General features: G+C 44.2%; 1 protein-coding gene across 2 annotated transcripts in view; it reads right to left on the bottom strand.

Moving 5' to 3' along the window:
* PROS1 (protein S) overlaps positions 1-23,704 on the bottom strand; it is an 84,831-nt gene extending 61,127 nt beyond the window's left edge. For both annotated transcript variants that reach the window (XM_035282834.3, XM_035282835.3), the window contains exon 1: positions 23,481-23,704. In XM_035282834.3, coding sequence (XP_035138725.3) covers positions 23,481-23,556 — 76 coding nt within the window. In that variant the 5' untranslated portion in view covers positions 23,557-23,704. The remainder of the gene's footprint in view (positions 1-23,480) is intronic.
* Positions 23,705-24,773: the final 1,069 nt, after the last annotated feature.

The following is a 24,773-nucleotide window of genomic DNA, read 5'->3' as shown; positions in this document are numbered from 1 at the left end:
AAAAATAAAAATGCTGGTTAATAATGGTAAAAAATAGCTGTATATTCAAAAATGTATTTAAAATAATTACATTAACTGTAAAATACTTCAGTTATTTTTCATAAAGATTTCTACCACAGAAAATATCCAGTTGGGGGAAGGAAGCAATTTAAAAAATGTGAAGGTTGCCAGGATTAAGGAAAACCCAAAGACAAATTTTTATGTAGGAATTCCCCAACTATGATCCTTACTTTTCTCCATATTTTACACTTTGTATCCCACTCAGCATTACGCTGCTGAGCGACAGTTCCTTCTCACATTGTGTGAAGGGTGGGAATGGGTTAAAGAACATTCTGTAATGATGAACTACATCTAGGTCTTTTTGAAGGACTGAGCAAATACTGACTGATGAGGAATACTTTAAGAGAATCACAGATCATAAGAGATAAGTCTGGGTAGGAATTTAAATCCAGGGGAAGAAAGAGGAAGTAAGCTGTGAATGAAATGTTGCACATATAAGGGTGAGTTCTAAAACAGTCCGGAGAGAGAAGTGTGGGCGGGCATTTATTTCGAAGTAGAAAAGCTACTGGTGGAATTTAACAAAAAATGTGACTATTGACCCTCCGTTCTGGAACAGATCACTGCATGAGTGCAGAAACAATGCCTCAACTGTTTAGCGACCACAGAGCGAAAGGGCTCTCTCCTCACTCCAAGGTTTAACTATCACTTCAATTTACAGCCCCTATTCTAGGAACAACAAAGTCACTCTGTCATTGTTTCCACAGATGAAAACCTTTGATCTAACTAGACAGAGAAAGCAGCACACCTTACTTATTCCCCCCAAACAGACAGTATCTCTACTCAAATGACAGAATAGGCAGCTTTCTTACCCACAACAAAGTTACACCGGCCATTTCTTTTACTTGATCTGTTCTCTGTGAGTGACGAATGAAGATACTTCGTTGAAGGGATTCAAGGGCTCAGATGTTGGCAAGGTATAAAGAAGGAATTTCCTGCAACTCCAAGTTTTCTCCTGACTACTAGATTGCAAACTGGTTATGCTCCCAAATGCGACAATAGGAGGTCTCTCTCATGATGCGCAAGATATTCCCATACAACTTTCATTATCTCTTTTATCTCCTCCCTGCTAGGACCCCAAAACATCTGATTTTGACATCATGCATCAAGAAGTCACTGCACAGAAAATGTTTTCTTTTTGTTCTGTTCGACCTGTATTTTTACAGTGACTTCAATATTCTTAGTTCTCTGGCCTGGGTCTGTATGTTTGGAAAAGCAACAAGCAAAATGTTCTCTTTTTTTTTTTTTTTTGAGACAGAGTCTCACTTCATCACCAGGTGCCAGGCTGGGGTGCAATGGCCCAGTCTCGGCTCACCGCAATGTCCACCTCCCAGGTTCAAGCGATTCTCCTTCCTCATCCTCCGGAGCAGCTGGGGATTACAGGTGCCTGCCACCACGCCTGGCTAATTTTTTGTATTTTTAGTAGAGACAGGGTGTCACCATGTTGGCCAGACTGGTCTCGAACTCCTGATATTGTGATCCACCCACCTCGGCCTCCCAAAGCAATGGGATTACAGGTGTGAGCCACCAGCCGACCATTCCTGGATGTTTTTAAAGGGAACAGTAAAAGAATTCTCCTAATTTTGCAGTATCCCACTTCTTGCAATAGCCCCTGGATCTCAGAAATAAGCAAGTGTGAAAGTGTGCTTAGAGGCTTAGGAAGGACTCCAGATCTCCATGCCTTTCCTTTGCCTCTTAAGATATAATTTATTTTTTAAAGTGCTTATTTGCAAGTGAGATAATGTGGAATATTGGTATATCATCAAGTGTTTCTAATTCAATGGTTTCTACCAGCATCTCAGAACTCTCTGTCGAATCAACAAAAGGCTTTAAGACACAATCTAAATAATCGTGAAATAAAACAGTAACTCATTAAGGACAAACGAGAACATCATTGGATGAGGAATTGAGGAAAAAAATAAAAATAAAACAAGTAACAAGGAAAGGGACAGTTAACAGAGAAACTCAGGTCCACATTTAAAAAATGAGCTGCAGGGGGAAAAGGGGAGGGCCAGTGGGAGGGGGAGGCGGGGAGGGATAGCCTGGGGAGAAATGCCAAATGTGGGTGAAGGGGAGAAGAAAAGCAAAGCACACTGTCATGTGTGTACCTACGCAACTTTCTTGCATGCTCTGCTCATGTACCCCAAAACCTATAATCCAATAAAAAATTAAAAAAAAAAAAAAAAATGAGCTGCAGACAAAATGAAAAAACTACCTGGCTTTTACACCACATATTTTTCAAGAGATGCAGAAAAGGAATTTGGCAAAAAAAAAAAAAAAACTACCTGGCTTTTTTCCATGGTAAGTAAGATGATAAAATAAGCATTTTTGTTGTTCTTGGCAAGGCATTATGGACTGAATGTGTGTGTCCCCGCCCCGGGCAAATTCATATGCTGAAGCCCTAACACCCAGAGTGGCTGTATTAGACAGGTCCTTTAAGGAAGCAATTAAGACTAAATGGGGTCATAATGTGACTCCCCGTAAGATTAGTGTCCCGTAAAGATGGCAACAATAGACACAAAGGACTATTAAATGGGGAGGAGAGGGAAGGGGAAAGAGCTGAAAAACTAACTGTTGTGTGCTATGCTCACTATTTGGGTGACAGGATCATTTTGCCCCAAATCTGAACACCATGTAATATACCCATGTAACAAACCTGCATATGTATCCCACGAATCTAAAAGTTGAAATTATATAAATAAATAAATATTAAAAAATAAATACAAAAGCAAAAATAATAATAAAAAAGATGAGTGTCAGGCCAGGTGCGGTGGCTCGTGCAGTCCCAGCACTTTGGGAGGCCAAGGTGGGCAGATCACGAGGTCAGGAGATCAAGAGCATCCTGGCTAACACAGTGAAACCCTGTCTCTACTAAAAATACAGGAAAAAAAAAAAATCAGTTGGGTGTGGTGGCTGTAGTCCCAGCTACTCAGCAGGCTGAGGCAGGAGAATCACTTGAACCTGGGAGGCAGAGGTTGCAGTGAGCCAAGATCATGCCACTTCCAGCCCGGGCAACAGAGCGAAACTTGGTCTCAACAACAACAAAAAGATGAGTGTCCTCATAAGAAAGGACTCGAGAGTTCTCTGTAGCTCTCCTGGGTGTTCTCTATCTCCTGTGCACACATTAAGGAAAGGCCATCTGAGAACTCGGCAAGAGAGCAGTCCTCTGCCAGCCAGAAAAATGCCTGCACCAGAAACAGTTAACCGAGCTTAATGTTGGACTTTGTAGACTTCAGAACTGCGAGAAAACACATTTCTATAGTCTAAGCCACAAAGTCTGGGTTGTTTTGTCATAGCAACCTGAGCAGACTGGTCCACAAGGCAAGTAAGTCATGGACTATTTCTAGCTGCTCTGCAAAGGCACAGAAAGTGATGCTTACCGTTAATGGTGGCAGAGAGTATTGATGTCTTCTCCCTCTGAGACCACATGAAAATGATATTAAGATAAATGTTTGCAAACATTTTAAGGATTAAGATTATTTTCCAATTAAAAATAAAATGCAATAAAATAAAAAAGTAATAGAACCCCAGGAAACGTTTGCATTTAATTTATTTTTTTAAAGTTTTTTAGAGATGGAGAGGGTCTCACTATGTTACCCAGGCTGGTCTCAAACTCCTGAGCTGGAGCGATCCTCCCACCTCAGCCTCTCAAAGTGCCTGAATTACAGGTGTAAGTCACTGCACTCAGTGGGAAAAATTAGCATTTAAGAGAAAGATCATTAAACCACATAAACATAATTAGTAACATGTTCAGAACCTAGGAGAGTAATTATAGACATAAAACGAAGTGAATTTCCAAAAGATGAGACTTTATAGCACCAAATGTGGCAAAGTCATCAGTAACAATTACTACTATGTAGGATGAGAGTTAATATGTAAGCAGCTGGTTAACAGTAAGATGAGCATTAACAGTCTCAGTTACCAGCAGCGGTGGGAGAGTGAGAAGAGCGGAAATGGAGACTTCCAGAGTAAACCATTTCTTCAAGAAGTTCAAATGAGAACAGAGAGAGGGAGGGAGGTAGACAGACGCAGGGGAAAGTTAACATTTTCGTAAAGCTGGGCAAGTGCGTCACAGAATAGCTGTGCAACTCGTTGAGGAATGCCAAATGTGCCATTTGAAAGATTAAAAGTATCGCGTCAATGCCAGAAGTCACAATCTTACCATTTTCATGAAGAGGTAAAAGTCATTGTTACTGAATGTGCATTTTTAAAGTTCATTTCAAAAAAATGAGCGAGAGGACTAAGAAGAATTATACTAACGGCCTAGAGGCAGTGAGAGCTGGATCCTACTGCTGCTACTCATCTGTGGAAATGCCCACAATTTACCCACGTAAATCATCGCTTGTCTTCCCCTCAGGTTTGGAGGATTCTGTTACTACATTTAGAACAAACCTTTAGGTTTTCCATGGGCAAAGGACATGAACAGACACTTCGCAAAAGAAGACATTCATGTGGCCAACGAACATATGAAAAAAGCTCAACATCACGGAGCATTAAAGAAATGCAAATCAAAACCGCAATGACATGCGATCATCTCACGCCAGTCAGATGGCAATTATTAAAAAGTCAGGAAACAACAGATGCTGGCAAGGCTGTGTAGAAATCGGAATGCGTTTACACTGTCTGTGGGAATGTAGATTAGTTCAACCATCGGGGAAGACAGTGTGGAGATTTCTCAAAGAAGGAAAAATACTATTTGATCCAGCAATCTCATTACTGGGTCTACGCCCAAATGAATATAAATCATTCTGTTATAAAGACACATGCACATGTATGTTCACTGCAGCACTGCTCACAATAGCACAGAAATGGAATCAACCAAAATGCCCATCAACGATAGACTGGATAAAGAAAACGTGGTAATATATATACCAGGGAACATTCTGCAGCCGTAAAAAGAAATGAGATCATGTCTTTTGCAGGGACAGGAATGGAGCTGGAAGCCATCATCCTTAGCACACTAATGCAGGAACAGAAAACCAAACACCGCATGTTCTGACTTACACATCGAAGCTGAACAAGGTGAACACATAGATACAGGGAGGGAAACAACACACACTGGGGCCTGTTGTCGGGAGGAGGATTCAGGGAGAAGGTTCGGGAAGGGCAGGTGATGCACGCTGGGGCTCACACCCAGGTGACGGGATGATCTGTGCAGCAAAGCACCACGGCACACTTTTACCTGTGTAATAAACCTGCACATTCTGCGCATGTACCCAGGAACTTAAAATAGAAGTTGAAGAAAGAACATAGTTTCCTTCATAATAGAGTCAATAATAATTATATGTAGAAAAAAACAAAAAAAGGGATGATAAAAAGTATCATAATCCTATTTCCCAAAGACATCCGTGTCCTTCCAATGCTTTTTGTTATAAAATTTTTTGTTTAAAAATACTGAATTATCACCCAACCCCCAAAATTATTGTTTTTACTTCTACGTATTTGTCAAATAAAACCTAATAAAACAGGAATATTTAGGTAAAAAGAATGTGTACCATCTAATAGAACAAGGATCAAAACTTTTTTTCATCACAAAGATTGTTTTCTCTTTCAGATTAATGCACTGTTAATCTCAATCAAAGCTTAACAATTTGAGATAGTTTAGGTCTTGCTAATGTCAGACATCATCCTGCCCTTTTTGATTCACGAAATAATGAAACTCAATCCTACATGTGGTAAAGTTCTAACATCTTATAGATGGTCACTGTAGGTTTTGTAGTTTAGCTTTCACTAACCTCTTCCTCACTTGCATCTTACGAAACTCCTTTCTTTGTGCTTGATACAGTTTGGCTCTGTGGCACCAACCAAATCCCATCCTGAATTGAACTCCCATAATTGGCACGTGCTATGGGAGGCTCTTGGTGGTAGAGAGCTAAACCACGGTGGCTGCTTGCCGCATACTGTACTCGTGGTAGTGAATAAGTCTTGGGAGATCTGATGTCTTTATCAGGGGTTTCTGCTTTTGTGTCTTCCTCATTCTCTCTTTGCCTGCTGCCATACATGTAAGACGGACCTGGTCCTCCTTGCCTTCCACCATAACTGTGAAGCTTCCCCAGCCACATGGAATCGTAAGTCCAATTACACTTCTTTCTTTTGTAAATTGCCCAGTTTGGGGTGCTTCTTCATCAGCAGCATGAAAACCGATTAAGAGAGTACTTAATCAATTTAGAGGTGAACATTGACATGTTTTGAAAAAACATTGGAGGCAGAGGAATTGGGGGTTTGGTTGTTTAAGCAACTTCTGTAATTTAAAGTTGAAACTTGGAAATGCCACTTGTAGCTGGGTGCGGTGGCTCACACCTGTAATCTCTGTACTTTGGGAGACTAAGGTGGGAACATCTGTTGAGCTCAGGAGCTGGAGACCAGCCTAGGCAATATGGCCAAAATTAGCCAGGCATGGTGACTCATGCCTGTAGTCACAGCTATTCAGGAAGCTGAGGCAGGAGGACAGCTTGAGCCCAGGAGGTTGAGGCCACAATGAGCTCTGATCATACCACTGCACTCCAGCCTGGGGGACAGTGAGAGACTTTTTCTCAAAATAACAACAACCAAAAAAAAGGAATTTAAAAATAAAAAAAGGAAAAAGAAATGCCGGTTCCTAAAAGTCTTTATCCATCTCACATCTAGTCATTTCTCACTGGAGACCTTCTCCACAAGCTGCAGTCTCTTGCCATCGTGCTCAGCTTGCTTTCTCCCTTCTCCGACATCTCTTCTCTTGCCCTCATTGCCCCCTCTAGACATTCTGCAAAGATTTCTTCACTTCTCCATCTCCTTAAAAACTAGACTGTGGGCCGGGCACGGTGGCTCACGCCTGTAATCCCGGCACTTTGGGAGGCCAAGGTGGGCGGATCATGAGGTCAAGAGATCAAGACCATGGTGAAACCCTGTCTCTACTAAAAAATACAAAAATTAGCTGGGCGTGGTGGCACGCACCTGTGGTCCCAACTATTTGGGAGACTGAGGCAGGAGAATTGCTTGAACCCGGGAGGCGGAGGTTGCAGTGAACTGAGATTGTGCCACTGCACTCCAGTCTGGTGCCTGGCAACATAGCAAGACTGTGTCTCAAAAAAAAAAAAAAAAAAAAAAAAATCAACTGGACTGTCTCAAACTCTAAATGTGGATAGAAATTACCTGAAAGTCTTGTTAAAATGCATATTCTGGATGAGTACACCTAGGGTAAGGCTTGATATATTTCATTTTTAATAAGTCCCCAGGTAAAGCTGATGCTGGGGTTCCATGAACCACACTGGAATAGCAAAGTTACAGACCATGTTTTTAGGACTTCACTTTCCAAAACTCAGGCTTCTTTTCAAGGTAATTTCTAACATAATAGCAGTTCCCACCATAGGAGTAACTTCAATATCAGCTGTTACCATATATTTTCACTCTGCTGCATTAACAGCTAACTCAATGTAACAATACTAAGCCCAGTGGTGTGTTAGTAGGCATAGTTAATTATACCCTCTCTCTATTATAAATGTTATTCAGATAATTAAAACCTCACACTTTGTAATATATATTACCAAAGGTTAAATAGGCAATTAGTATTTACACTTCTCTTAGAGGAAGAAACATTAATTTCAACCTTAGAGGGAAAATGTTTCTAACATTTCACCAATGCTGAAGAAATATTTCATGTGCTTCACTGAGCTGTAGCTATTGGAACTATAAGGAGAAGGGTGTTCCTCACTTTTATGCTAAGGCCCTTGAAAACAAGTACACCATCTCCATTGCTCTCCCCCCCTTTTTTTTTTTTGCGTGAACACTGGACACCATGTGTTCCGGATGGTGTAACTAAAGATGGAAGAGATTTACACAAACCACATTGGACTTCACATGATTAAGAAGTAAACTCTTATTTTTCTAGGCCATCGAGATTTAGAAGTTTGAAGATCAATCTGGAGATTTGAGGATTAATGTGTTATCACTTCATAGACTATCGTAACTAATATAAGGGTATGAAACATCTAAACTAATACCTGTAAGAGAGATTATTCAATAACCTGCTAATTTGTTTCTTTGTTAATAAAACTCAGAGAGCGCTAATGAAAGCAGAAACACATAGACAAAATGGAGTTGTGGACTTCCACCAGGATGGCCAAATAGAAATAGCTCAGGTCTAAAACGATAAAGGGGAAATCAGCACAGATTCCACAGAAATTAAAACAAAATGGAATAGCTCAGGTCTGCAGTTCCCGCGAGAGCAACGCAGAAGGCGAGTGATTTCCACGTTTCCAACCCAGGTACCAGGTTCATCTCACCGGGACCAAGACAGTGGGTGTAGCCCAAGGGGGGCAAACCGCAGCCGGGTGGGGGCCACCAACCAGGAAGCGCAAAGGGCCGGAAAACTCCCTCTCTTGTCGCCGAAGGAAGCCATTAGGGACTTGGACACCCCAGCTCTCCGGCTCAGATAGTGCGCTTTTCCCACGGTCTGCACAGCCCACAGACGAGGACATTCCCTGGCGCCTCCGACAGCAGCGCGCGGTTCCAGCACAGAACTGGGCGCGGCTGGGCCGCAGCAGTGCCTTTGCTTCTCATTCCCAGTGGCGCCTGCAATGCCAGCGAGACAGAACCGCTCATTTCCCCGAAAATAACGGGGCTGAAGCCAGGGAGCCCAGGGATCTGGCCTGGGGAGTCCCACCCCATGAAGACCAGCAAGGTGTTGGAGCTCGGTGGGGGGAAGGGCGTCCGCCATTACTGAGGGGAGGAGTATCCGCCATTACTGAGGGGAGGGGCGTCCGCCATTACTGAGGGGAGGGGCGTCCGCCATTACTGGGGGGAGGAGTGTCCGCCATTACTGAAGGGAGGGGTATCCGCCATTACTGGGGGGAGGGGCATCCGCCATTACTGAGGGGAGGGGCGTCCGCCATTACTGAGGGGAGGAGTATCCGCCATTACTGAGGGGAGGGGTGTGCGCCATTACTGAGGGGAGGGGTATCCGCCATTACTGAGGGGAGGGGCGTCCGCCATTACTGGAGGGAAGGGCGTCCGCCATTACTGGGGGGAGGGGCGTCCGCCATTACTGAAGGGAGGGGTATCCGCCATTACTGGGGGGAGGAGTATCTGCCATTACTGAGGGGAGGGGCATCCGCCATTACTGAGGGGAGGGACGTCCGCCATTACTGGAGGGAGGAGTGTCCGCCATTACTGAGGGGAGGGGCGTCCGCCATTAGTGGGGGGAGGGGCGTCCGCCATTACTGAGGGGAGGGAAGGGCGTCCGCCATTATTGAGGGGAGGGAGGGGCGTCCGCCATTATTGAGGGGAGGGAGGGGCATCCACCATTACTGGGGGTCCTGGCATCCGCCGTCACTGAGGCTCCGCTAGGCGGTTGTACACCGGGCTGTGTAAACAATGTCACCCAGAAGTTTACAGGGCAGCGGGGCGGAGCCTCCACAGGCCGACCATGACTAGACTCCCTCCTTGCTCGGCAGGGCGTCCCTGAAAAAACGCAGCAGCTCCTCAGGGACTTAGAAATAAAGCCCCCACCTTCCTGGGACGGAGCCCCTGGGAAAAGGCGCCGTAGCGGGTTCCCCACAGCGGACTTCAGCGTCCCTGCCCAGCGGCTCTAACGGGAGCAGGGAGCCCCCAGCACAGCACTTGGGCTCTGAGAAGGGGCGGACTGCTTGCTCCAGCGGCTCCCGACCCCCGTGTCTCCTAAGACACCTCCTACAGGAGAGCCCTGGCTGACATGTGGCAGGTACCCTTCCGCGCTGCAGCGACCACGGGAAGGAGCAGGCAGCAGTCTTTGCCGTTGTGCAGCCCCCATGCTGAGCTGCAGGCACGCGGGGCCTGACTGCTAGAAGGAAAACAAACCAAAAAAAATCAAGTAGCTTCAGCATCCGCAGAAAGGACATCCACTCAGAGACCCCATCCAAAAGCCACCAGCTTCAAAGACCAAAGGTGGATAAATCCACAAAGATGGGAAGGAACCAGCACAAAACAGCTGAAGTCACCAAAAACCAGGCGGCCTCTTCTCCTCCAAGGATCACAACTCCTCACCAGCAAGGGGACAAAAGTGGATGGCGAATGACTGATGAATTGACAGAAGCAGGCTTCAGATGGTGGGCAATAAAAAACTTCCCCAAGTTACAGGGGCATATTCTAACCCAATGCAAGGAAACTAAGCCCTGAAAAAACGTCAGAAGAAATGCTAACTAGAATAACCAGCATCTGGAAGAACATAAACGGCTTGATGGAGCTGAAAAACAGCACAAGAACTTCATGAAGCATACACAAGTTTCAATAGCCAAATTGATCAAGCAGAAGAAAGAATATCAGAGACAGAAGATCAACTCAATGAAATAAATCAATAAAGCAAAATTAGAAAAAAAAGAGTGAAAAGGAATGAACAAAGCCTCCAAGAAATATGGAATTATGTGAAAAGACCAAATCTACATTTCATCTGTGTACCTGAATGTGATGGGGAGAATGAAACCAAATTGGAAAACACTCTTCAGGATATTATTCAGGAGAACTTTCCCAACCTAGCAAGGCAGGCCAAAATTCAAAGCCAGGAAATACAGAGAACACCTCAAAGATATTCCTCAAGAAGAGCAACCCCAAGGCACTTAACCGTATGACCTAACATCATAAAAACCCTAGAATAAAACCTAGACAAAACCATTCAGGAGATAGGCACAGGCAAGGACTTCATGACTAAAACACCAAAAGCATTGGCAACAAAAGCCCAAATAGACAAATGGGATCTAATTAAACTTAAGAGCTTCTGCACAGCAAAAGAAACAGTCATTAGAGTGAACCAGCAACCAACAGAATGGGAAAAAAATTTCTGCAATCTACCCATCTGACAAAGGGCTAATATCCAGAATGTACAAAGAACTTAAATAAATGTGTAAGAAAAAAAAAACCCCCATCAAAAAGTGGGCAAAGGATATGCACAGATGCTTTTCAAAAGAAGACATTTATGCAGCCAACAAACATGAAAAAAAGCTCTTAATCACTGGCCATTAGAGAAATGCAACTCAAAGCCACATTGAGATACCATCTCACACCAGTTAGAATGGCGATCATTAAAAAATCTGGAGACAACAGATGCTGGAGTGGATGTGGAGAAATTGAAACGCTTTTTGGTGAGAGTGTAATTTAGTTCACCCATTGTGGAAGACAATGTGAAGATTCCTCAAGGATGTAGAAATAGAAATACCATTTGACCCAGAAATCCCATTACTGGGTATATATCCAAAGAATTATAAAATATTCTATTATAAAGACACATGCACATGTATGTTTATTGCAGCACTGTTTACAGTAGCAAAGACTTGGAACCAACTCAAATGCCCATCAATAATAGACGACAAGGAAAATGTGTCACATCTACACCATGAAATACTATGCAGCCATAAAAAAGGATGAGTTTGTGTCCTTTGCAGGGACATGTATGAAATTGGAAACGATCATTCTCAGCAAAACTGACACAAAAATAGAAAACCTAACACTGCATGTTCTCACTCATAAGTGGGTGTTAAATAATGAGAACACACGGACATAGGGAAGGGAACAATACACACCAGGGCCTGTTGGGGGTTGGGGCTAGGGGAGGGATAGCAGGGAGTGAGGGGATTGGGGGGGATAACAGGAGAAACACCTAATGTAGAAGACAGGAGATGGATACAGCAAACCACCAAGGCATGTGTATAACTATGTAACCATACCTGCACATTCTGCACATATACCCCAGAACTTAAAATATAATTAAAAAAATGAAGTTGTTTAGGTTTGTTCCTTGAATAAAATAACCAATAAAACAAAAGAGAGGCCAGGCGCGGTGGCTCAAGCCTATAATCCCAGCGCTTTGGGAAGCCGAGGCGGGTGGATCACGAGGTCAAGAGATCGAGACCATCCTGGTCAACATGGTGAAACCTCATCTCTTCTAAAAATACAAAAATTTAGCTGGGCATGGTGGTGTGTGCCTGTAATCCCAGCTACTCAGGAAGCTGACGCAGGAGAATTGGCTGAGCCCAGGAGGCGGAGGTTGCGGTGAGCCGAGATCGCGCCATTGCACTCCAGCCTGGGTAACAAGAGCGAAACTCCATCTCAAAAAAAAAAAAAAAAAAAGCAAAGAAAGTTTTTAAAATATTAGAGATTAGCTATTGAGAAAACACTTTTCTAAATTATCCTTTACTATAAATGGAAAAATTAAGATCCTACAAAGTTTTATCATAGTTCAATTCATGATTCTAAGGGAAACAAAATCATCAAGTATATTAGAACTAGAGTGGTCTTTGGACAGATCACCTGGAATGTCTGGGAGGATGACAAAGAGGAATTATCTTTTGAACAGAAGGGTCAGCATGTGAGGCCACAGGGAAGAAAAGACAGAGAATGATCCATTTCAAGAGGAGAAGCAGGGAAAGGTCAGCTGAAGGAAGAGATAAGGCTGAAAACCCCTAGACTTTGAGCTTTTTATGCCAAATTCAGATTTCAGAAATAGAGATAGGAGACAAAAAGCAGCAGCTGATGCTTTTTAAACCGATTTTATAGTAGCAAATTGCCATGTTATGTTGAGGGCCACATGGTGAGAGGCCTCGGCAGCTTAGGGCCTTAATCCTACACTTGCAAGAAACTGAATTCTCCCAACAACGAGGGAACCCGGAAGAGGACTTCAAGCTTCAAATGAGATCTCAGCCATGATCAATGCATTGATTTCTTTAGCCTTGTGAGATTCTGAGCAGCTTCTTTGGATTTCTGCCTGGACTTCCGACCTATACAACTCTGAGATAATAAATTGTGTTTTTGTAAGCTGTTAAGTTTGTGCTAATGTGTTACAAAGCAATAGAAAATGAATCCAAAAAGAGATAGCATAATTTTAAATCAGGCTGAGTGTGGTAATATTGCTGCGTTCATTCCATTTGCTAGCTAGGGCTGCCAGCTTCAGTTCTAAGAGTTGGCTTGATTGTCTAATGCCATCCTAGACCAATCTTGGCAAACACTAAATAACACTGAAAAACCAGACATTCCTCGGGATAATGTAACAGAAATAATTCACAAAGACTAGGAGACAGAAATTCTGGCTTGAATTTCTCATGTCATTCCTACCTATTCTCTCTCCTCAATCATTCCCCATCCCTCAATATAGAAGAGAAGACTATATTTTCACTGATCCTATGAAAACAGACTATTGGAGAAACCATTCGAATTTTTAATAAGCATTTTACTGGCAGTTCTCCCTAGATAAAAAATGCTGGTGGGAGAGACAGCAATGGAAATGAGCGCCCAGATTTCAAGTGGAATGGGAAGAAACAGGGGTGGCTGAGCTTACGCAGCAGCCCTTACTCACCTGAACAAAAACTGGGGTGTGTGTAGTGATCACATCTTGCAGAAAGGATTAACGAGCAGAGTTCCCGTGAGATTGAGATAAATAGGCAACCCACTGATTTCTTCACTGTTTCACACACAAACTCCCGGTGTTAGCAAAGAAAGGCTCACTTCAGTCACAGTGGGAAGAAGTCACTACATCTCTCCTTAATCACCAATTTTGAGTTACTTGACTGAATCAGAACCTCTTGAGTAAAGGAGAGGAGAGATGCCTTTGAGGAAGGCAGTTTCCACATGATAAGCCTTTCTCCCAGTTTCTCCAAACTAAAGTAAACTATCTGACCTGAATAACTACACTAATGAAAAAAATTCCAAAACCTTTAGTGATTATTAGCTAGTGGCCTTTAAGGAAGCAAAACGCCTGAGACCTAAGGTATGCTGGTTAAGGGATGCTGGTTAAGGGATGCTGGTTGAAATTGAGGCCTGTGCAAGTCAGCTGATAAGCAGAACTCTGTCCTGAAACCGTCTAACTATAGGCCCAGTTAGACTCAAACCCCAAACTGTGATTCCTTCCCAAGGACTGAGAGCAGCGGACTATTTTCAGCAAGAGTGTGGTCGTCCTGGAATATTCCTGCACAAGTGAGAGAAGCTGTTATGACCGAGTGTCCATCACTAAGGCAGAAGAATACATTTTGGTAGATACCTTGTTTTTGAGGCGTATTCCATTTTCATGGTGTTCTACCATGATGTATTTACCATAGAAGTCGAAAGGCCGCCAAATGCAGATGGGAACCACAATAAGAGAATGCCCTCTAGCTAGTTCAAGTTCAATTCAAGCAGTCTGTCACTTGGCCTTCCCAATGGGCCATCAGATCCAAGTGTGCTCAAATTTTCCATAAAAAAGCAAGATCCTCGGTCGGGCGTGGGGTTAACGCCTGTAATCCAAGCACTTTGGAGGCCAAGGTGGGCGGATCACCTGAGGTCGGGAGTTCAAGACCAGCCTGACCAACATGGTGAAACCCCATCTTTAAAAAAAAAAAAAAAAAGCAAGATCCTCTTCAGAAGCTACAGCAAGTTCCAGAAGAGAAATTTCACTAGAGAGCCCCATGATTTGTGAGCAAGTCTCATTTTCTTCAGCAAGTAATTCATTTTCTTTTGAGAAACCGCTCTTGGGTTTTTTGGGGGGGTGGAGAATTAAGCAGAGTCTGAAGACCTGACCATAGGACACCTGGCGACCAAGAGATTTAAACAGCTCATGATAAACCGGATGCTGTCTTTTCCACTGAGCTATAAACACAGTTGTGATAGCACAATCCATGCTCAAGAGGTATAAATAGGATGCGTCTAAAGGCCTAACTAAGTTGCCTACACGGGCTGCTCGCTCTCTTGACTTCCTCCTCACCCTCAAACCCCCTCATTGGTCTCATAAGAAGGTATCTATGACCAGCTGGTGAAACTCTCTGGCTTACAGATGTGCGAATCTGTCTGCATCGCTGTAAAGGAATACTTGAGGCTGGATAATTTAAAAAGAAAAGGAGTTTAATGGGATCGTGGTTCTTCAGGCTGTACAGGAAGCATGGTGTCTACTTCTGGTGAGGGCCTCAGGAAGCTTCCAATCATGATAGAAGGCAAAGGGGGAGAGGGTGTATCACATGGCGAGAACAAGAGCAAGAGAGAGAAGGGGAAGTCCCAGACTCTTAAACAACCAGATCTCACATGAAGTGAGTGAGAACTCCCTCATCACCAAGGGACTGGTGCTAAGTCATTCATAAGGGTCCCACCTCCATGACCCAAACACCTCCTATAGGTACCACCTTCAACACTGGAGGTCAGTTTTCTTTCTTTCTTTCTTTTTTTAGATAGAGTCTCACTCTGTCACCCAGGCTGGGGTGCAGTGGCGCAGTCTCGGCTCACTGCAGGGTCCACCCCCCAGGTCCCAGAGAGTCTGCTGCCTCAGCCTCCCGAGCAGCTGGAATTACAGGCATGCACTACCACTCCCAGCTAATTTTTGTATGTTTAGTAAAGACAAGGTTTCATCATGTTGGCCAAGCTGGTCCTAAACTCCTGGCCGCAAGTGATCCGCCTGCCTTGGCTTCCCAAAGTGCTAAAGTGCTGGGATTACAGGCATGAGCCTGGCCAGAGGTCACTTTTCAACATGAGATATGGAGGGGACAAAACATCCCAACCCTATCAAGAGATGCCTCTCTGTGGTATAAAAACATGAGCCAGATGTAGACCTGCTGTAAAGCTATAGCCAAAAACTGACGAGCTACAGCCTCTCAGGAGCGGTCCTGAGAGGCACTGGAGAAACAGAACCCTCACAACGGGCAGACATGTAAGTGGCTCCTCTATTGTCCACTTTGCCTAGAATGAGAAATTGCCTGTGATGGTTGCAGATCGTCTTTCCAGAGGTTCAGTGACTTAGGCTTAGGGACGAAGTTTGGGCAAGAATTGTCCCAGAGATGACAATATTTGTGTTCCAGGTAAATGTTCACAAGACAGCCTCACCCCAGAGAAGTCCTTAATAATAATGAGGACAGAATGGCCTGCTTAATGGCCATCAGTTATGTTTCCTCTCAACGCTATCTAGTGCAGCTGGGCACAGTCACTCACGCTTGTAATCCCAGCGTGACTTTGGGAGCCCGAGGCGGGCAGATCATGAGGTCAGTTCAAGAGCAGCCTGGCCAACATAGTGAAACCCCATCTCTATTAAAAATACAAAAAGTTAGCTAGACGTGGTGGCAAGCACCTGTAGTCTCAGCTACTAAGGAGGCCGAGGCAGGAGAATTGCTTGAACCTCGGAAGTGGACGTTTCAGTGAGCCGAGATTGCACCATTGCACTCCAGCCTTGGCGACAGCGCAAGACTCTGTCTCAAAAAGAAGACTCTCTCGTGCAAAGACCACAAACTAAAAAATCTAAATGTCTAGTAGGCAGCATAAACAAGGAAAGATAATTTAGTTAAAGACAATGGAGATGCTCAGCAGTGTGGCAAACGAGAGAGGGTGCATTCGATCTAAAGAAGGCAGCTCACAATCAGCTCAAGCTGAATCTTACTATGTTGGGATGAGTCAGTGTTGTCAGATGTTCTTTTATTGTTTTTCAAGAGAAGCCATAAAACCAAATGTTTACATGAAATGTTCCAATTTTTGAAATGTATGAAGGCCAAACACGCAAGTTTAGAGGCCACACGCGGCCTTTGGGTTGCCTCGGGTCTAACATTTACCCAATATTTATAAAAAAGCCAGCCACAGTGACAAGGATGGAGGGTACACACTGGCCGCATCGGCTCTGCAACATGACCTTTCCTCCACTGCGCCCGCCCAGACTCTCACTATCGAAGTAAAAACGCATTTGCCTGCAGAATTGCTATTCCTCAGGCTGCTGAAAGTTGAACGTATCAGCAAGTTCAGTCAGATATCTGGTGGATTGCTGATCAAGTGTGGCTCCTCTATCATGGAGCAGCGGCACAGCAGAGACGCTTATCGGGATTTAATTTTTCTGTCAGCACGACTATTGGTAGACTTATTCGTTGCTTCATGCTAAGCCCCACAACACTACCTCTAAGGCATTAACATCACACTTATCACTGGAATGACTGTAGTTTTCATTGGGCTTATTGTATAGCTGATATCTGGAAGGACTGAGCCTTATGGAATGATGAACCGATCCATTATTGAGGGCTCACTCGCTATAAGACATAAGACTATCTTTCAAAATATGTGAAAGATTTTAAGACATAAGACTATCTTTCAAAATATGTGAAATTTTAAAAATGTGGTATGTTCTCCCTACCAGTAATCAGTAAAATATAGTGCTATTTGGGCACAATGGCTGGTGCCTGTAATCCCAGCACTCTGGGAAGCTGAGGCGAGAGGATCCCTTGAGTCCAAGAGTTTGAGACCAGCCTGGGCAACATAGCAAGATCTCATCTCTACTACAAATCAAAAGGAACATTAGCTGGGCGTAATGGCATGCACCTATAGTCCCAGCTACTTGGAGGCTGAGGTGGCAGGATAGGTTAAACCTGGGAGGTCAAGACTGCAGTTAGCCATGACTGTGCCACTGCACTCCTCCAGCCCATGCAACAGAATGAGACCCTGTCTCAAAAAAAGGATCATAGGCTTGTCCAATAGTAGCAGGTTATCAGAACTTGTCAACATTAGCGTCACTAAGTTGATATACAATCCCCGACTGCTAAATTTGACAGGCTTAAAATAAAATAAAATATAGTGATATTTTACTGAAGTCCAAATATGCAGATCAGGAATAAAGGGAAAAAGGAAAGAAGTACTTGTCATGATCTGAGGTTTAATGACTGTCATGGGGTGACGTCAAAAGATGCTGAAGTCCTAATTCCCCAGTCCCTGTAAACACGACCTTAGTTGAAGATAGGGTGTTGCAGATGATCAGGTTAAGATGACGTCATTAGGGCAGGTCTTCACCCAGTAAGGCTGGTGTCCGTACAAAAAGGGGAAATTTGGACACAGAGACAGTCATGTGCAGAGGAAAAGCAATGTGAAGACACAGGAAGAATGCCATCCCCAAGCCAAGGAACCTCTGAGGTTACAGGAGCTAGGAGAAAGGCAGGAAACGCATTCTCCCCTCACAGACCTCAGAAGAAACCAAGCTTGCTGATGTCTTGATTTTGGACTTAACTTCTGCTAAGACAATAACTTTCTGTTATTTAAATCACCTACTTTGTGGTACTTTATTATGGCAGTCCTAGAGGAATAATACAGTTACCTATTCTCAATTTTTTTTTTTTTTTTGCATTCTATCCTCATAACTGCATTCTGCTCACCTAGAAATTTGGAAACCAAGAACAATTTCCAAGGACTGCATTCACTAGGGGACCTAATATATTTTCCACTGAATTACAAGCTGAGACTAATGTGTTGCTATTTGAAGCTCTTTACCTGCTGGGGAAAAAAAAAAAATAAGAGGATTATGTTAGAAGGAAGACAATAGCCCAGGCAAAATAGCGTTGTTGCCACATACTAATCAGGGTTAGGCGTGAAGCCCCCCCAGGATGACCACTGTCCACAGAGAAGCAGGAAAAGAAACAATGGCTGCACCATCCACAGGTGGGACGATAAGGGCTCAGATTCTTCCTGATTAGGCTATGGTCCATCTGGCTGAGCAAACACAAACATGAGGCACTTGCATCTTGAGGGCAAGAGAGCTATGAAAGGGGTAGGGAAAGAGTCACAAATACCAGCTCATGTTTGTAACCAAGGGAGAGACAGACGAGCCCTAAACCATCACCTGTATTCCCTTGCTTTTGTGACTGTTCTTCCTTTTGCTTTCTTCCTTCCTTCCTTCCTTCCTTCCTTCCTTCCTTCCTTCCTTCCTTCCTTCCTTCCTTCCTTCCGTTCTTTTTTCTTAGTATATAAGATGTATTGCTACACTATAAACTATCATTTTATCCGGAAAACAGCACAGAAATACAGGAACCACGGCCAGCACTTGATGATACCTAGGAAATGGGAGCCTTAAGCCTTCCTCTCTGAATGTGGTGCCTGGAACCTGTTGAGGAGAGGGTTCTTTCTCTCTGCAGTAATTATCTGCATTCTTTTAGAGAAATATCTTCAAATGGTGAGTATGGAAAGAACAGCAAGCGTATATGTTAGACAGCCAATAATTAGAACATGCAGTTTCTTATTTCTGCGTCCTTCCCAGCATCCATTCTTTTGTGGGAACCGTTCCGGCACCGTGTGAAATTCTAGTGAGCTCTCAATCACAGGACTCCAGAGCCAGGCTAAGCCAAAATGATCAGGGTCTCCTAGGAATTTGAGCTGTTCACAGAGACACGCAGGACTGGAAGACAGAATTAAGTCACCTGATTGGCAGCTCCTAAAGTACTGTCACGTGAGTTCCCACTGTACAGGTCACCTAAATGTTTACATTCCTGGCTTCCGTAGGCTTGGTTGCTCAGCTAGCCATTCCGTAACCTTCCAATAAATTATTCAACTGTTCCTTCCTTTCTTCCTCTCTTTTTACTTTTCCCTTTTCTTTCCTTTAGCAAGAGTTCATTACTGTCGCGTATAGGCAAAGAATACTGTATTATCAGGCATAATATTGAAGGTTGAAGTATGTATCTAGATCACTCAAGCCACAAACATATAAACTTGGTGAACGGAAAAGGTCCACTGTTTCCTAGCGTAGAATGAACAGTAAGAGAATATGGCGTAGGGTTTGATGTTACATTGCTGTACACTAGAAACTGTTTCTAGCTCTTCCAGCACAAACTCCTACTGTAACCTAAGCTTGATAACGTCTCTCCATCTGTGCAAAAGTTTGGACTTTTAAGTAAAGATAATTTAAGAAAAGACAAGGATTCACAAATAGTAAAAGGAATAGTTAGAGAAGGAAAAAAGAGGGTACAAAAGAAAAGGAAAATATGAGTCACTAGTGAAGAGAGTAGCCTGCACCCCCCAGGGTGCCAGTCTAGATAAGGCCAAATTAGCACAGCCAAAAGGAAAGGACATCCTCTTTCTCCTATTTCCCCTCACCACATGCGTTAAGAGGAAAATGATTACAATATGTAGACAGCATCTATTTTATTTTTATTATTTTCGGAGACAGGATCTCACTCTGTCACCCAGGCTGGAGTGTAGTGGTAAAATCATGCTCGCTGAAGCCTCAACTTCCTGGGCTCAGGTGTTCCTCCCATCTTAGACTCCTGAGTAGCTGGGCCTGCAAGTGTGTACCAATACGCTGGGCTACATTTTGTTTTATAATTATTTTGTAGAGACAGGGTCTCACTATGTTGCCCAAGCTGGTCTTGAACTCCTGGCTTCACGCAATCCTCCTTCCTCAGCCTCCCAAAGTGCTGGGGCTACAGGTGTGAGCCGCCATGCCCAGGTGACAGTATATATGCTAAATATAGAGATTGTCATCTCTCTCTCTCTCTCGTATGTATATAATATGTATTCTGGAAAATTAATCTCTGGACAATGTCTTTTTTTTATTTTTAAAACAAATGAGTAGTACTACATTTTTTCTAATTACTCTTCCTAAAATCAGACTATGATTTGTAAATGTTTTTCTTTAAATAACAACTATAAACCAGCCATGGTAGGGCATGCCGATAGTCCCAGACACTCAGGAGGCTGAGATGAGAGGGTTGCTTGGGGCGAGCTCACAGCTGTAATAGCCACTGCGCTCCAGTCTGGGCAAGATAGCAAGACACCATCTCTAAATTTATGCTTTTTTAATCACAAAAATATTTTTTTGGCTGGGCCCGGTGGCTCACGCCTGTAATTCCAGTGCTTTGGGAGGCCGAGGCGGGCAGATCACAAGGTCAAGAGATCCTGGCCACCATGATGAAACCCTGTCTCTACTAAAAATACAAAAATTAGCCGGGTGTGGTGGTGCATGCCTGTAGTCTCAGCTACTCTAGAGGCTGAGGCAGGAGAATTACCTGAACCCGGGAGGCGGAGGTTGCAGTGAGCCAATGTCGCACCACTGCACTCCAGCCTGGCCACAGAGTAAGACTCCACCTCAAAAAAAATGTATATATACATTTTAATCGTGCATAGCTTTCTATAGACTAAACAATGAATTATAGGCTGGATGTGGGGGCTCACACCTGTAATCCCTGCACTTTTGGGAGGCCAAGGAGGGCAGATCACTGGAGGTCAGGAGTTCAAGATGAGTCTGGCCAACATGCTGAAGTCCTGTCTCTATTAAAAATACAAAAAATTAGCCAGGCATGGTGGAGCATGCCTGTAATACCAGCTACTTAGGAGGCTGAGGTGGGAGGGCCACTTGAAGCCAGGAGGCGGAGGTTGCAGTGAGCTCAGATCATGCCACTGCACTCCTGCACTCCAGCCTGGGCAACAGAGCAAGACTCCATCTCAAAATGAAAGAAAGAAACAAAGAAAAGAAAAGAAAAAAGAGAAAACAAAGCAAGACAGAGAGAGAAAGAAAGAAACAAAGAAAAATATAGGACTACACAGTGAATTATAAATAAATAATTTACAACTCTAATTATATCTCAAATTTAAAATCATCTGGAGTCTGGGCACGGTGGCTCATGTTTGTAATCCCAACACTTTCAGCAGCCAAAGTAGGCAGGCCGCCTGAACACAGGAGTTCAAGACCAGCCTAGGCAATATGGCAAAACAGCAACTCTACCAAACACACACACACACACACACACACACACACACATTAGCTGGGCATGGTGGTGGACACCTGTTGTCCCAGCTACTCAGGAGGCGGAGTGGGGAGGCTCCCCTGAGCCAGGGAGGGGGAGGTGCAGTTAGCTGTGATTGTGCCTGAGTGACAGAGCCAGATCCTGTCTCAAAAAAATAAATAAAACAAAATAAAATCATATGGGTTAAAAGCATCACATCTGTATCTAAATTTCCTCATCAGTAAACCACAGATGACTTTTAATCCAATTAAGCAATCAAAAACTTTTAAGCCAAGGCATTATGGGGCTAACTATTCCTTATGTGATATACAGGAAGAATTATTTATCTGTTCTATCAGCGTTTGTACATAACAAGTGTAATTCTCCATATGTTTGTATATAATAAACCTACACAAACCCATATAATTTTTACCTCTGCCTAGATCCAGTCAAAATGTAACAATCTCTACAAAAAGAAAAGGCCTAGCAAATTTCTATGATGACAAGGAGTTAAGTGTGGCAAGATAGTTTGCCTTTCTCCAAAACCCCAGCTATGAAGCAAATATGTACTTGTCCTAATGAACTATATAGGTAATGAGCACGTGTAGTTACAAATCAGCTTAACGATATCGGTTTGAAAGGTGAAGTTTGGCAATTGTAGCTCTTTAATGTAGGATCAAAAAGTAATGTTTCAGTCCCAAGTTAGGTTTTTAAAGTACCACATTCATCGTGATAACTAAGAGAAACTAGTGGAATGTTAGTAAACTGATATATAATTCTCCTGAAATTTCCATCTCTGAAAAGTTTACTTTGGAGCTCTAGGCTCCTAAATGTTATTTGCAATTCAGAGTGCTCTCTTCAGTTCCAATACCTACAAATAAAACGCCCGGCGCGGTGGCTCACGCCTGTAAATCCCAGCACTTTGGGAGGCCGAGGCGGGTGGATCACGAGGTCAAGAGATCGAGACCATCCTGGCCAACATGGTGAAAGCCCATCTCTAGTAAAAATACAAGACAATTAGCCGGTGTCGTGGGGGCACCTGCAATCCCAGCTGCTCGGGAGGCTGGGGCATAATCACTTGAACCTAGGAAGGGGAGGCTGCAGTTAGCGGAGATCGCGTCACACTGCACTCCAGCCTGGGCAGCAGAGCGAAACTCCATCTCAAAAAGGGGGGGGGGGGCATTTTTATTCAATAAACACACGACTTTAGAAAACAAATTGACCCCTAAAATGTACTAAATGCCTTGCTATTCCTTATATATTTTTCAGAGAAAACTCAATATCCTTTCTTGAATCCAGGCATAAGGACATAAAGAACCGGAGAAGAAAGATAAAGTATAAAGAATTCATGCCACCACCCCAGATCACTGGCACACAGTGTCAAACAACATCCTCAGTACAAAACGACCTGAGAAGTAGAATAGAGTTTTTAACAGTCCTCTTGCTTTCAGGGTTAGAAAGTGACATATTTCTACTGCTATCCAAACCCTCAGTCACTTTAAAACAGTTCGTTAATGCGAGACAAGCAAATCAAGCTCAAAGTCCAGACATTGCAAAAGGGAGGTAGGTTTCAGGAGACGGTCGCAGGTTGGGGGCAGGCGCTGGGACAAAGGGAAGACACAGTGTGCCACCTTTTCTCCCCTACTCGCATCCTGGACATGCTCCTCTTGTTCTCCGACTGGGACCGTCGGCTTTGAAGGGAAATGCGCAGGTGTTGTCATCGGTTCATTGATACTCAGCGTCAGCCGGGTTCTGGCATCTGTCCCGCCGGCAGTGCATTCTCGCGACCGTGCAGAGCGACCCTGCCCCAGCAGCCCCAGCAGCCCCAGCCGCCCCCCATTGCTCTGCCCGCTCTGTCCACGGCGGCTTCCCTCCGCCGGGTGTCTGTCGGCACTTACTGGAAACTTTCTAGGAGGCTGCAGCTCCAAGGAAGAAAATCCTGCTAAGCAGGGCGCGCAGTTCGGAGGACAACGCTGCTGGGGAGAAGGGACGTTATTGATTACTCACAGTTTGCCTCCGAGACGGGAAGCGCCAGGAGGAGGCACGCTAGCAGCGCCCCGCAGCGCCCACCCAGGACCCTCATCTCGCGGCGCGCGGAGGCGCGGGCGGGGACGGCGGCGCGTCACGGCGGGGCCCGAGCGCTCGGCCCGCGGAGCTCCAGCCCGTGCGCCTGGGTCTGAGCAGTGCTGCGCGGCGGCGCCTGCGAGCCAGCGAGCCCCGGCGGAACAGCCGCGGGCGGAGGGGACCGCCCGCTCCCAGCCCCCAGCCCGGGAGGGGAGGTGATAACAGGGACATTTCCAGGAAGCTTTTCGGAGCTGGGGGATGGGCCCGGGAGAGCGCTGCCGGCCTAGTAAACACGGCGGAGACTGCCCTCCCCAGCTCCCAGGTCACCGCCTCTCCGTCCTTCCCTCCACAGCGTGAGGTTTCCAAAGGGGGAGACAGGGGAACGCAGTTCTCACACTGCTCAAGAGAACTTCCAGGGTTCCAGAGGAAGGATCTCCAGGTTCGAAAGGAGAAGTGGTGAGAGACTGACTCGTCCGTGAAGATATTAACCAATACCTGGAAGTCAGTGAGGACTTTAGGAAGAACTACGGTGAAAGGAAAAGCAAATGGGGTCATTCTGATCAGCCACGTGTTTGTTTTTTTTTGGGGGGGGGGTCTTGTATTTATGATGGAAAAAGAAAAACCTATAGCAAAACATGTTTTAGAAAAAATAGAGAATGTGTCAAATTCCAGTACCTTCAAACAGCTCATTTTACTTCTTGCATATTACCTCTAGATTTCCTCCTTAGACATACGTACACATTTGAAATATGTTTAAGGCTGTCTCTGAAGCTGAACTGCCTGAATTCAAATGGCAATATTATGCTACTTACTAGCTGTGTAGCTAAGCACATTGCTTAACCTCTGTAAAACCTCAGTCGTGTCATCCCTAAAACAGGCATAATAGGTTTCATAGTGCTGATGTAAGGATTCCAGCAGATAACATATGAAGCAGTTAGTGTGCGTCAGCAGCGCTTGAAGCCATGCACAGAGGGTTAACAAGAAATCTGGACAGAAATACATCTATAATTAAAGATTAATCAAGTTGCACTTTTGCATCCCCATTTTTCTGTTATTCTAGTATTTCTGCCCAATGAAATATCAATTGATTTCCTGTGAGTGTAAGTGAAATTAGATTAAAGATCTCTTCCAGTTCTAGATTTTTATTGTTCTGTGATCCAGCTCGATGGAAACTGTTGAATATTAGAGTCCTTTTTCTTTTTGTTCGATGGGATTTTTTTGGTTTTTGGTTTTCAG

This window comes from Callithrix jacchus, chromosome 21 (assembly GCF_049354715.1).
Source record: "Callithrix jacchus isolate 240 chromosome 21, calJac240_pri, whole genome shotgun sequence".
NCBI lineage: Eukaryota > Metazoa > Chordata > Mammalia > Primates > Cebidae > Callithrix > Callithrix jacchus.
This window is presented reverse-complemented; position numbering and strand designations above follow the sequence as displayed.